General features: G+C 40.2%; 1 protein-coding gene across 1 annotated transcript in view; it reads left to right on the top strand.

Annotated features, from left to right (window-relative positions):
• Positions 1–309: 309 nt before the first annotated feature.
• LOC133568370 (opsin-5-like) overlaps positions 310–13,826 on the top strand; it is a 28,684-nt gene continuing 15,167 nt past the window's right edge. Inside the window, exons 1-3 of the mRNA XM_061920263.1 lie at positions 310–548; positions 3,222–3,309; positions 11,400–11,562. Coding sequence (XP_061776247.1) covers positions 3,222–3,309; positions 11,400–11,562 — 251 coding nt within the window. The 5' untranslated portion in view covers positions 310–548. The remainder of the gene's footprint in view (positions 549–3,221; positions 3,310–11,399; positions 11,563–13,826) is intronic.

Raw genomic sequence — 13,826 nt, 5'->3', positions numbered from 1 at the left:
GGCAGAACTTCATAGTTGTTTGCTTCTTCCTGCTCCTTCTCGGACACACACAAGGTTTATTTTTCATTTTATGTTAATCTTGCTGGGGTTTTTTTCTTTTTTTTGCAGAAGAAGATATTGTATTGGAGATGCTTTTTTGTTTTGTGTTGAGAGAAAAAAAAATAGCATGCTAAATTTCTGAAGTGCAGGTATACACAACACTTCTTTATGTATTTTGTACTATCATTACATGACTATATTTGTATGTATTTTAACCATGAAACAGCTTAAATAGCTTCAAAGTAAAAGGTAATTAAGTCCAGTGTGAGAATGAAGGCTGCCCGTGACGTCATCAGCTGGCAGGGAAGAGGAGCTCAGTTAGAACAGATGCAACCTCCAGATTGTTAGACACTATCAGCATCTTTAGCGCTGCTTCATATCTTCTTTAGGCACCAAAACCTGACCGAGTGGCACGTTTAAAAACAAAATAACATCTTGGAAAGTTTTCTTTTAACTTAAATGGATCGAATTACAGCGTCAAGGCTGGCGTGATTATATCCCTAATTAAGGTAAGTCTGGTTGTTTTCTACATATATTTGTCTTTGAATGAAGTTCCATTTGACTTATAGAGTCTAAATTCGACACATCGGTGCCATAATAATAGTGTTTTAAATTGAACAGCGTGACTTCGATATGACTCACTTGTTAAATTATTAATGATCGCTAATAATAACTAAGACATGTTTTGACGAAAGTGCGGATTGTTAAATTAATAATGCACAGACGGTAAACGAAATGTTACTTTTAGTTTGATATTCAATAGTTCACAAATATATCTTATTTAAATCTAAAATCCGACGGTGTCAACAAACTGTAGTTAAACATCTTTATATATATTTTTAAGAATATTAAAGAGGGTCAAATCATCCATCCTAACGTTGCAAAATGTATCCAAACGAATTGAAAATATAGCTATGTTGTTAATGTTATATCTATTAAACATGTCGTAAAAGTCACATTTGTAAATGTTTTTGGTGACTATTTTTTTAAAATAAGCGACTGTGTGTCTTGACGAGGCATTTTTAATGTTTGCTATCGAAGACGTGTTTCGACGAAACTGCTGTTTGGCGAACCTTTATTAATTGACTTTGCACTGACTGTAAAGAGAATTGTGCTTCTAGTTTGATACTTGTGAGTTTCTGCATGTATCTTGTTTGAATTACTGAAATGTAAAAACTTCACGGAGATCCACAAACTACGTCTCTATACATAACGGACTTCAACATTTTTATTAAATCCTAACCTGCTGTTGCTATGTGATGGTATGTTGTGTAAACCTCACTCCCCTGACAGCTTTTGGCTCACTGGCTCAGGATGCAGACAACTCTCTCTATCTGTGGGTGCACAGTTGCTCCACATTACACATCCATGTTTATTCATTCATAAAAAAGGGGGACAATTCATAATTAGATGGCAAAAATTAAAATACAGTATTTGCCGCTATTTAAAATCCTTTCATTTTCTCAAAACTCGACATTGCGCCAAATGTACAGAATAAGTCTGGTTGTGCTTACTGACCTTGAAGCTATTTTATTTGGTACATGGTGAAATGACAAGTGTGACCAGTAGATAGCAGTCACACATTAAAGATACGTGTAGACTGCAATATGACGACAATCACACATAAGCGATAGGTGTAGACTGCTACATGACTCAAGTAAACGACACCAAAATGTTTTATGTTCCATTGAAAATATAGAACATTACACACGGTACTCAAAAATCTATCAAAACGTTTTAGTACGAGTTTGGTAAGCTATGAAGCCGCACCGCTTGATGGATTGTATTAAAATACCAGTATTATTATAGTGTGTGTATAAGGTAAGAGATTATCTGGCGTTTTGTTTCGCAATATTATGCAAATGAAACTTCTTACGTTCTGGTACCTGCGGATCTGTATTTGGGATCTGCATAAGTCTTGAAAATTTGTGCGCTTCCGGCCTTTGTGTGATGACACCGTAGTCTTCTTTTTCTCTATCTTCTATCATGCATCCTCTGCTGTTGCCATTTCTAATATAAAGTATTGTAAAGTTATTTTATTTCTGTCTGTAAACTCGCCATGAAACAGACATACCAGTGTAGTGAGATGACATAATTCACCCAAGGAACTTTAGTTGTTAGAGGGTTCCGGTCAGACAGTTTTTCACCGGACACATTTCTGGCCTTGTTGTTGCACTAGTGAGCCACGGATGAGGAGATGCTGCTCCGTTGTTGATGGAAGTAAAGTGTGAATGTCATTAAAACAGTTAGCTCCATCTTATGACACTTCTTCCACTCACATCCTTGCATGCTACACCGCTACAACAAAGATGACGGGGAGAGGACGGTGTCGAAGGTGAACCACATAAATAAGACCGCCCACAAAACGGCGCAACCTGAAGCAACTGTCAGAAAGTGGCTTGAAGATGATCTGCAAAACATAATTAGTGCAACATTTTGACCAAAAAACCACCATTACATGTTATTAAGACCACAAGAAGTGTTTTCCATCCATCCATCCATCCATCCATTTTCTACCGATTGTCCCTTTCAGGGTTATCTCAGCTGCATTGGGGCTTGAGGCGGGGCACACACTGGTTTCCATTTAGAAAAATAAATCATAACATGACCCCTTCAATGCGCCCTATAATCTGGTGCGCCTTTTGTATGAAAATAAACCTGACTAGACCCGCTCATTGGCGGTGCGCCTTATAATCCGGTGCGCCCGAAAAATACGGTAATGCCCAATTGTACTGTTATTCTCCCGAAACATCCTGTTATTTCTATAAAAAATGCTAAAAAGTAATTTTATGTAGATTCTTGTAAGTTTCGACAGTAAATGCATCTTGTTTAAATTGTTCACATTTTAAAACTCCACAGAGCTCCACAACCTCTAGATGTTACTGAAAACTCCATACAAACATACAGTATACTGTATGAGTTTTATTTTTCCAGTAATGCTGAAGTCAATTGGTTTTATTATCAGAAATATGACTTGCAATCAGGTCCATCTCTCTGTTGCCAGTAATGTACCCCCTCTTGTTTATCGACCCTCACGACATCTATTGAACCTTATTCAGTATTCTGTCTGTGTCACTTTCCTCCTGACTTTGTCCGCTGAAGCAGAATGATGATAAAGGAAAGTACAAAAAGATAATAATTTGAATAAAACATATCTTAACTATTTTTCTTTCCTTCTTCAGATGGGGGCATCGGACAAGGACATTACCTTCCAGTCGAGCATCCCTGTACCTCTAGACATAACTGTGGCTGTGGTCTACTCAGTCTTCGGTGAGTCAAGTGTACTGGAATTTTAAAAAGCTATTTATTTGTCATATTCTCAGAAAATCTGGACAGAGGCGCCACTTGTCTTTATTTTTACTGTATGGAATAGTACTGTCAGGATTCTCACTGACTGTTTGGTTGTTATGGTTTTTTCTCTGCATTTGTTTTATTTCCTGTCAGCGTTCTTATTTTGGTTCCTTTCCCTGCATGTCTCCCTGAGCGCTTGTTTCCCTCACCTGTACCTGATTGGCAGTCTGGCACACCTGGTGGAAATTACCAATCAGGCTCCTATTTATACCTGCCTCTCCCTCCAATCTGTGCTGGAGTATTACTAGCTGTATGCTGTGGACTGTGAGCTGTTCGTGTATGCTGAACGCTTTCGACTGTTTGCTGTCTACAGTTCTTCCTGGTTCCTGTTTGCTGTGTCAAGTTTCCTGGTTTCTGATTCGTGTTTTCTTTGCATTTTTGGCACATTAAAATCATGTTTTCCTGCACTAAGACTGCCATCTCTGCATCGTGGGGTTCGTCACCACTTCTTCCTGACAGAATACAGAATAGCTATTTCTATGGCGGAAAGGCCAGACAGGATGCTGGCGCTGATGGCCGAATGGAGATGATGTTTTACCTCCTTTCAAGCTCCCTCCAACCCTTCCCTGTCGTTTGTGGGCCTCTTAGGGGTCGTCTTGGATCCGTCCCTTTAGGGGAGTCTACGAGTATCTGTGTAGCTGGGGAGGCACAGCTACTTCTAACTCCAGTGGATCTGCCGCAGTCGCCGGCATCCACCCCGGTGGGACTACAGACGCCGCCATCCACCCCGGGCGGCCTGTGGACGGCATCAACCCCGCCGAACCCTCCCACGCCGACAGACGAGCCACCTGCTCCTCTGACTCCGCCCATGCCGGCAGACAGCCGCCTGTTCCTCAGACTCCGCCGGCAGACGAGCCGTCTGCTCCTCTGTCCGCCGGTAGACGAGCCGCCTGCTCCTATGACTCCGCTAAATGCTGGCAAACGAGTCACCTGCTCCTCTGACTCCGCCCACAGCGACGACATCGTCTTCCTCGTCGCTGGCTCCGCCCACGGCGACGACATCTTCTTTATCACTGGCTCCGCTCATGGCGACGACATCGTCTTCCTCGTCACTGGCTCCGCCCACGGCGACGACATCTTCTTTATCACTGGCTCCGCTCATGGCGACGACATTGTCCCCCTCGTCGCTGGCTCCGCCCACGGCGACGACATCAGCTTCCTCGTCTCCAGCAGACCGTCCCATGGCTTTGCCAGCGTCTCCAGCATCGTTGGTTCCACGACATCCAGCTGGCCTGATGCACGGTGGGCCATCAGGCGCCGGTATGCGGCCCTCCTGTCGGCCACAGATTTGGCCATACCACCATTCCATGGGCGACCCCCTCGCCAATTGCGGCAGCGTTTAACTCGCCGTCGCCACCTGACACTTGGCCTGGCGGCCCACCGCCTTGTCCTCCTTCTGCCCTCCAGTGTCCAGTTTTTGTGTTTTTTCTACAACTTCTGCAGAGTATCCATTACCGGAAGGGAGGCTACTGTCAGGATTCTCACTTACAGTTTGGTTATGTCATGGTTTTTTCTCTGTGTTTGTTTTATTTCCTGTCAGTGCTCTTATTTTGGTTCCTTTTCTTGCATATCTCCCCAAGCGCTTGTTTCCCTTAACTGATTTGCAGTCTGTCAATTGCCACCACGTGTGCCAATCAGGCTCCTATTTATACCTGCCTCTCCCTCCAGTCAGTGCTGGAGTATTACTAGCTGTATGCTGTGGACTGTGAGCTGTTCCTGTATGCTGAACAGTTTCAACTGGCTCCTGTTTGCTGTCTCCATTCCTTCTGTTTCTTGGTTCCTGTTTGCTGTCTCAAGTTTGCCTGTTTCCTGGTTTCTGATTTGTGTTTTCCTTGCATTTTTGAGACATTAAAATCACGTTTTCCTTCACTGAGCCTGCCATCTCTACATCTTGGGGTTCTTCACCACTACTTCCTGACAAGTACAGAGCTGGGCAAATATTTTGACTCGGAGCCACATTGAGAGAGAAATATGTCTGGGGGGCCAATGTGTATGTGTTTATAAATGATATATACATATTTAGCTGTAAAAATCTGCTGTACAGTATGTGTTTGGGTCCTTTTATTCATGAACAGTAATACCAAAAGTCACAATGTCCAAAAGAGTTCTAAAAAAATGACAGACGACCTCAAAAAACGGAATGGAATTTTACAGTTTTTTTACTTAATGGGACACCCGAAATGTACATTAAAATAAAGAAAGTGGGATTTACAAAATTAACTATAAACAATAAAACACTGAATATTAACAACATATGAACATCGTTCCTCTTACTTCTCAGACCAACTCCTCAATAGTTGTGTATCTTTTACAATCAAGCAAAACAACAAAAATGTAACAAACAGCAAAATATGAATACAAAGTGTAATAAACATGATATGATATTATCTCTTTTATGCAGAACTTTGTTGTAAAAACTTGCTTCTGCATCTGTTCCTGAAACATGCGTTTCGGGCTGGCTGCTCTGCAAACAAACCCGCCCACTCTCCTTTGTTCCTTGTCTGAGCTGCTGTGCCGTAGATCAGTGGTCCCCAACCACCGGGCCGTGGCCCGATTGGTACCGGGCCGCAGAATTTTTTTTTATTAATTTTTATTTAAAAAAAATAAATAAATAAAAATAATATTTTTATTTATTTTTTATTAAATCAACATAAAACACACAATATACACTTACAATTAGTACACCAACCACAAAAACCTCCCTTTTTCATGACAAAAACGTCCCTTTTTCATAACAAAGAAAAAAAATAAAATACAAATAAAAAAAGTTAAGACTTCACAGCTCCAGTTTCACTGACTGACTGTGCCCAAAACAATGAAGTAATTACTTTTAGTCTTCACTGAAGAATAGTGTAAACACAATAAACATAATAAGAGCATAAAACAAATTTTTGCAGTCCGAGCATAATGTGGAGATTTTTTTCCAAGAAGATAAGCATTTCGGCATGCTGTGCTGTTTTGTCTACAATGTAATCGCGGCTAGGAATAATTTAGCAAGGTTCGAGGTACTCCATTAAGCGTTTAAACCCCGACATTACTCACCATCGACAGGGGCTGGTCATCAAGCACAATAAACTGAACTATCTTTTCTGTTATGGCCATTGCCTTTTTGCTGTCCCGTGGTAGTTTGTCACGTCTAGCAAAGCTTTCGGCCAGCGTGGGTTGCTGAAGCAAGCCAGAGGTTTGTTGCTTTGCCTTGCTGCTCTCGCGAAAATCCTCATGTTCTTTTTTGTGGTGTTTTTTCAAATGTGCGATGAGGTTGCTTGTATTGAACCTTCCCGGTTCTGTCCCTCCACATGACACTTGCGCCTGACAAATGTTGCCTTTAGCGGCAACGTCTTTGTCCGAGTTTACATTAAAATACTTCCACACAGCCGACATCACTACACTTTGCTGCAAGCACACGCGTTGTCGTTGGTGTGATCACGTGGGCTGTGCATGCTGGATCAAAGATGCTCTTCTTCCGCGGCCGGCACCAACGTTACTTACGGGGCATTGCTGCCACCTACTGTGTTGAAGTGTGATCAAACAAGAGTCACCTATTATAGAAGTGCTGCAGCGGAAAATGGACAGCTTATATCGGAGTGCTTATATCGGAGTTTTTAGATTCAGTCCGATAAAATCCGCTATTCACTTTTTTGGCTCATATCGGACTGATTTCCGATATCAATATCCGATCGGGACATCCATACTTCATAATGCGCCACACATGGGAAACTGGCTTGGACTGCAGGCGGGCCAGGAAAGTACCCACACTTTTTTTTTTTTACAAAGCCACGCTGTTGTAACACGTGCTGAATGTGGCTTGGCATTGTCTTGCTGAAATAAGCAGGGGCGTCCATGAAAAAGACGGCGCTTAGATGGCAGCCTATGTTGTTCCAAAACCTGTATGTACCTTTTAGCATTATTGGTGCCTTCACAGATGTGTAAGTTGTCCATGCCTTGGGCCCTAATGCACCCCCATACCGTCACAGATGCTGGCTTTTGAACTTTGCGTCGATAACAGTCTGGATGGTTCGCTTTCCCTTTGGTTCAGATGACACAATGTCGAATATTTCCAAAAACAATTTGAAATGTGGACTCGTCAGACCACAAAACACTTTTCCACTTTGCATCAGTCCATCCTAGATGATCTCGGGCCCAGAGAAGCTGTCTGCGTTTCTGGATGTTGTTGATAAATGGCTTTCGCTTTGCATAGTAGAGCTTTAGCTTGCACTTACCGATGTAGCGATGAACTATATTTAGTGACAGTGGTTTTCTGAAGTGTTCCTCAGCCCATGTGGTGATATCCTTTAGAGATTGATGTCGGTTTTTGATACAGTGCCGTCTGAGGGATCGAAGGTCACGGTCCTTCAATGTTGGTTTCAGGCCATGCCGCTTACGTGGAGTGATTTCTTCAGATTGTCTGAAACTTTTGATGATATAATGGACAGTAGTTGTTGAAATCCCAAAATTTCTTGCAATTGCACTTTGAGAAACGTTGTTCTTAAACTGTTTGACTATTTGCTCACGCAGTTGTGGACAAAGGGGTGTACCTCGCCCCATCCTTTCTTGTGAAAGACTGAGCAATTTTTTGGGAAGCTGTTTTATACCCAATCATGGCACCCACCTGTTCCTAATTAGTCTGCACACCTGTGGGATGTTCCAAATAAGTGTTTGATGAGCATTCCTCAACTTTATCAGTATTTATTGCCACTTCTCCCAACTTCGTTGTCACATGTTGCTGGCATCAAATTCTACAGTTAATGATTATTTGCAAAAAAAAAATGTTTATCAGTCTGAACATCAAATATGATGTTTTTGTAGCATATTCAACTGAATATGAGTTGAAAATGATTTGCAAGTCATTGTATTCCGTTTATATTTACATCTAACACATTTTCCCAATTCATTTGGAAACGGGGTTAATACTTTAGTTCAAGACATACGGTCATTTAAAAACAGGTTTTCCCGGGATTCCTACTTTTAAATACTGCTGTTTCTTCTGGAGCCAAAACACTGCCAGTATTTCTTTCAATGTTTACACCTTAATAGGTCGACTCATGTCTTATGTGCATTTTATTGTCAATTATGATTTTGACTTGTATAAATTAATAAGCAAAGTGCTGAAACTACCACTGTTGTGATTAATTTCCTGCCTTAAATTGCAAATAATACAAAGTGGGGGAACACATTCAGGTATCCTAAATGATATTACAAATATTATTTACAAGTACATTTAAAAGTACAACCATTTCTAAAAAAAAACAAAAAAAAAACATTTTTGAAATCATGGGCTAGGGGAGGGATTATTAATAATATAATTCATTAGAAAAGGCTGGACTTTTATAGGAGATATTTTCATTAATAATTACATTTTCACATCTTTAAAAATAATATCTGAGTAGTACTTTGTGATATTACTGTATTTATTTTGAAAGACAAATAAGACCTCTGGCTCTATGAAACGTCTGGAATTTTTCCCGCATGTTTCTGAGGAGACATACCGTATGTCCAACTACACTACATTAAGTGAGAAAAGCCGAAGGTTGACTGCCTATTGCATTCTATTGCAGAAAAGAAAAATGATACATCAAACCAACAAAACACAAAACCAGAGAATAATGATTTGCAAATCCTTTTCAACTTATTTTCAATTGAATAGACTGAAAAAACAAGATACTTAACGTTCGAACTGGAAAACTTTATTTTTTGCAAATATTAGGTCATTTGGAATTTTATGCCTGCAATATGTTTCAAAAAAGCTGGCACAAGTGGCAAAAAGACTGAGAAAGTTGAGGAATGCTCATCAAACACTTATATGGAAGATCTCACAGGGGAACAGGCTAATTGGGAACAGGTGGGTGCCATGATTGGGTATAAAAGCAGCTTCCATGAAATACTCAGTGATTCACAAACAAGGATGGGGCGAGGGTCACCACTTTGTGAATGAATGCGTAAGCAAATTGTCGAACGGTTTAAGAACAACATTTCTAAGCCAGCTATTGCAAGGAATTTAGGGATTTCACCATCTACGGTTCGTAATATTATTAAAAGGTTCAGAGAATCTGGAGAAATCACTGCACGTAAGCAGTAAAGCTGTGACCTTCGATCATTTTGATTGATTGAATTGATTGACTTATTAGTAGATTGCACAGTTCAGTACATATTCTGTACAATTGACCACTAAATAGTAACACCCGAAGAGGTTTTTCAATTTGTTTATGTCGGGGTCCACGTTAATCAATTCATGGTATACTGCATCAAAAACCAACATTAGTGTGTAAAGGATATCACCACATGGGTTGAGGAACACTTCAGAAAACCACTGTCAGTAATTACAGTTTGTTGCTACATCTGTACAACCGGAAACGCCGCCGGCTTCGCTGGGCAGAGCTCATCTAAGATGGACTGATGGAAAGTGGAAAAGTGTTCTGTGGTCTGACGAGTCCACATTTCAAATTGGTTTTGGAAACTGGACGTTGTGTCCTACGGACCAAAGAAGAAAAGGACCATCTGGATTGTTATCGGCGCAAAGTTGAAAAGCCAGCATCTGTGATGGTATGGGGGTGCATTAGTGCTGAAGGCATGGGTCATTTACACATCTGTGAAGGCATCATTAATGCTGAAAGATACATACAGGTTTTGGAGCAACATATGTTGCCATTCAAGCAACGTCTTTTTCATGGACGCCCCTGCTTATTTCAGCAAGACAATGCCAAGCCACGTGTTACAACAGCATGGCTTCATAGTAAACTACACCTAGTGTGTGTGTGACAATCATTGGTACTTTAACTTTAGTACCCGCACTCTTTTAATTTGGGCTGCCTGTAGTCCAGACCTGTTTCCCATTGAAAATGTGTGGCGTATTATGAAACGTAAAAGATGACAACGTAGACCCCGGACTGTTGAACAACTTAAGATGTACATCAAGCAAGAATGGGAAAAAATTCCACCTGAAAAGCTTCAAAAATTGGTCTCCTCAGTTCCCAAACATTTACTGAGTGTGGTTAAAAGGAAAGGCCATGTAACACAGTGGTAAAAAGGCCCCTGTGCCATTTTTTTGCAATGTGTTGCTGACATTATATTATACTATTTGCAAAAATAATACTCTTCAGGCCAAGCCTCCGCTGTCTACCTGCACCTTAGGGAGAAACAACACTCCTTTGAGAGCAAAAATGTACAGAATCTGGACAGGGAAGATGGATGGTACGAAAGAGTAGTGAGGGAAACCATTTATGTCTAGGTTGAAAAACCATCCCTGAACAGAGAAGGTGGTCTGCCACATCACTTACTCCCACATACAACACTGTCCTTTCAACCATTCCTAAAATACTCTGCAATTTAGCCTCCAACAAATAAAAGGAGTTAGAAACATTCTGGTCACAGAAAATGACCAGTCAGCCATTTGTTTACAATAGATTGGAATGCTTACGCAGGGAATTCCGACTATTTTGTAGTGGTAGTAGTCGATCTACACACACAATACCTCAATGCTAATGAGGGGAAATTGCACTTCAACGACTGTCGTTGGCCTTGACAGTTAGGATTGCTCGATTGCGCCCTGGAGGCGGCTGTGCAAATGTTGCAAACAGCCCCATTGAGCTGTAGGAACATCTCAAGGATGCTCAGTGGAAACAGGATGCACCTGAGCTCACGTTTGAGCTTCATGGCAAAGGCTGTGAGTACTTAGTTTTTTAATATTTAAGATATTTGCAAAAAAAAAAAAAAATGTTTTTTTCACATTGTCATAATGGGGTATTGTGTGTAGAATTTTCAGGACACAAATAAATGTATTTCATTTTGGAATTATGCTCTAACATATCAAAATGTGGTAAAAGTGAAGCGCTGTAAAATTTTTCCGGATGCACTTTGTTGTCTAGAATGCATGCAAGTGCAGTAAGGTACATTGTCGTTGTCTACATGTATTTGGAGACATAGTGGTATATGAGGCATTTCTTGTATGGGATCTTATTAGATTGTAGGTGTCGGTGGAAATACCTACTGTTTTGGTTCTTGTTTTTATGCAGGAATATGCTCACTATTTGGCAACAGCACCTTGCTGTATGTGTCCTACAAGAAAAAGCACGTCTTGAAGCCAGCTGAGTACTTCATCATCAACTTGGCTGTCAGCGACCTGGGCCTAACTCTGTCTCTCTCCCCGATGGCAATAACTTCCAGTGTTTACCACAGGTACTATGGTCTAACATATGCATAACACATATGGTCTAACACATGCTTATCTACAGTCAAATGACCCTTAAATTGTTTCAATCAGGACCACTTTTATATATGTACATATATATATATATACATGTATATATGCATATATATGTACATGTATAATAGTGGTCCTGATGTATATATGTACATTTATATATGTAAATATACTGTATATACATTAGGGCTGCGAATCTTTGGGTGACCCACAATTCGATTCAATATCGATTCTTGGGGTCGCGATTCGATTATAAATCGATTTTTTTCGATTCAACGCGATTCTCGATTCAAAAACAAATTTTTTCCAATTCAAAACGATTCTGTATTCATTCAATACATAGGATTTCAGCAGGATCTACCCCAGTCTGCTGACATGCTGGCAGAGTAGTAGATTTAAAATATATTTTTTTTTATAATTGTAAAGGACAATGTTTTATCAAGTGATTGCAATAATATAAATTTGTTTTAACCATTAAACGAACCAAAAATATGACTTATTTCTTTGTGAAAACATTGGACACAGTGTGTTGTCAAGCTTATGAGATGTGATGCAAGTCTAAGCCACTGTGACACTATTGTTCTTTTTTTTTAATTTTTATAAATGTCTAATGATAATGTCAATGAGGGATTTTTAATCACTGCTATGCTATAGTTATAACTAATATTGATACTGTTGTTGATAATATTCATTCTTGTTTCACTACTTTTGGTTTGTTCTGTGTCGTGTTTGTGTCTCCTCAATTGCTCTGTTTATTGCAGTTCTGAGTGTTGCTGGGTCAGGTTTGGTTTTGGAATTGGATTGCATTGTTATGGTATTGCTGTGTATTGTTTTGTTGGATTGATTAAAAAAATCAACAACAAAATAAAAATTGATTTTTTAAAAATGAGAATCGATTCTGAATCGCACAACGTGAGAATCGCGATTCGAATTCGAATCGATTTTTTCCCACACCCCTAATATATATATATATATATATATATATATATATATATATATATATATATATATATATATATGTACAAACCCTGTTTCCATAAGAGTTGGGAAATTGTGTTAGATGTAAATATAAACGGAATACAATGATTTGCAAATCATTTTCAACCCATATTCAGTTGAATATGCTACAAAGACAACATAGTTGATGTTCAAACTGATAAACTTTTGTTGTTGCAAATAATCATTAACTTTAGAATTTGATGCCAGCAACACGTTGGGAAAGGTGGCAATAAATACTGATAAAGTTGAGGAATGCTCACCAAACACTTATTTGGAACATCCCACAGGTGTGCAGGTTAATTGGGAACAGGTGGGTGCCCTGATTGGGTATAAAAACAGCTTCCCAAAAAATGCTGTCTTTCACAAGAAAAGATGGGGTGAGGTACACCCCTTTGTCCACAACTGTGTGAGCAAATAGTCAAACAGTTTAAGAAGAAAGTTTCTCAAATAGCAATTGCAAGAAATTTAAGGATTTCAACATCTACGGTCCATAATATCATCAAAAGTTTCAGAGAATCTGGAGAAATCACTCCACGTAAGCGGCATGGCCGGAAACCAACATCGAATGACCGTGACCTTCGATCCCTCAGACGGCACTGTATCAAAAACCGACATCAACCTCTAAAGGATATCACCACATGGGCTCAGGAACACTTCAGAAAACCACTGTCACTAAACGCAGTTTGTCGCTACATCTGTAAGTGCAAGTTAAAGCTCTACTATGCAAAGCGAAAGCAATTTATCAACAACATCCAGAAATGTCGCCTGCTTCTCTGGGCCCGAGATCATCTAAGTTGGACTGATAAAAAGTGGAAAAGTGCTGTGTGGTCTGACGAGTCCACATTTCAAATTGTTTTTGGAAATATTCGACATCATGTCATCCAGACCAAAGGGGAAGCGAACCATCCAGACGGTTATAACGCAAAATTCAAAAGCCAGCATCTGTGATGGTATGGGGGTGCATTAGTGCCCAAGGCATGGGTAACTTACACATCTGTGAAGGCACCATTATTGCCGGTTTTCGAACAACATATGCTGCCGCCGTCTTTTTCATGGACGCCCCTGCTTATTTCAGCAAGACAATGCCAAGTCACACTCAGCACGTGTTACAACAGTGTGGCTTCGTAAAAAAAGAGTGTGGGTACTTTCCTGGCCCGCCTGCAGTCCAGACTTGTCTCTCATCGAAAATGTGTGGCGCATTATGAAGCTTAAAATACGACAGCGGAGACCCCGGACTGTT

Source organism: Nerophis ophidion, linkage group LG14 (genome assembly GCF_033978795.1).
Source record: "Nerophis ophidion isolate RoL-2023_Sa linkage group LG14, RoL_Noph_v1.0, whole genome shotgun sequence".
NCBI classification, from domain to species: Eukaryota; Metazoa; Chordata; class Actinopteri; order Syngnathiformes; family Syngnathidae; genus Nerophis; species Nerophis ophidion.
Note: the sequence above shows the minus strand (reverse complement) of the source record. Positions and strands in the feature narration are given on the sequence as shown.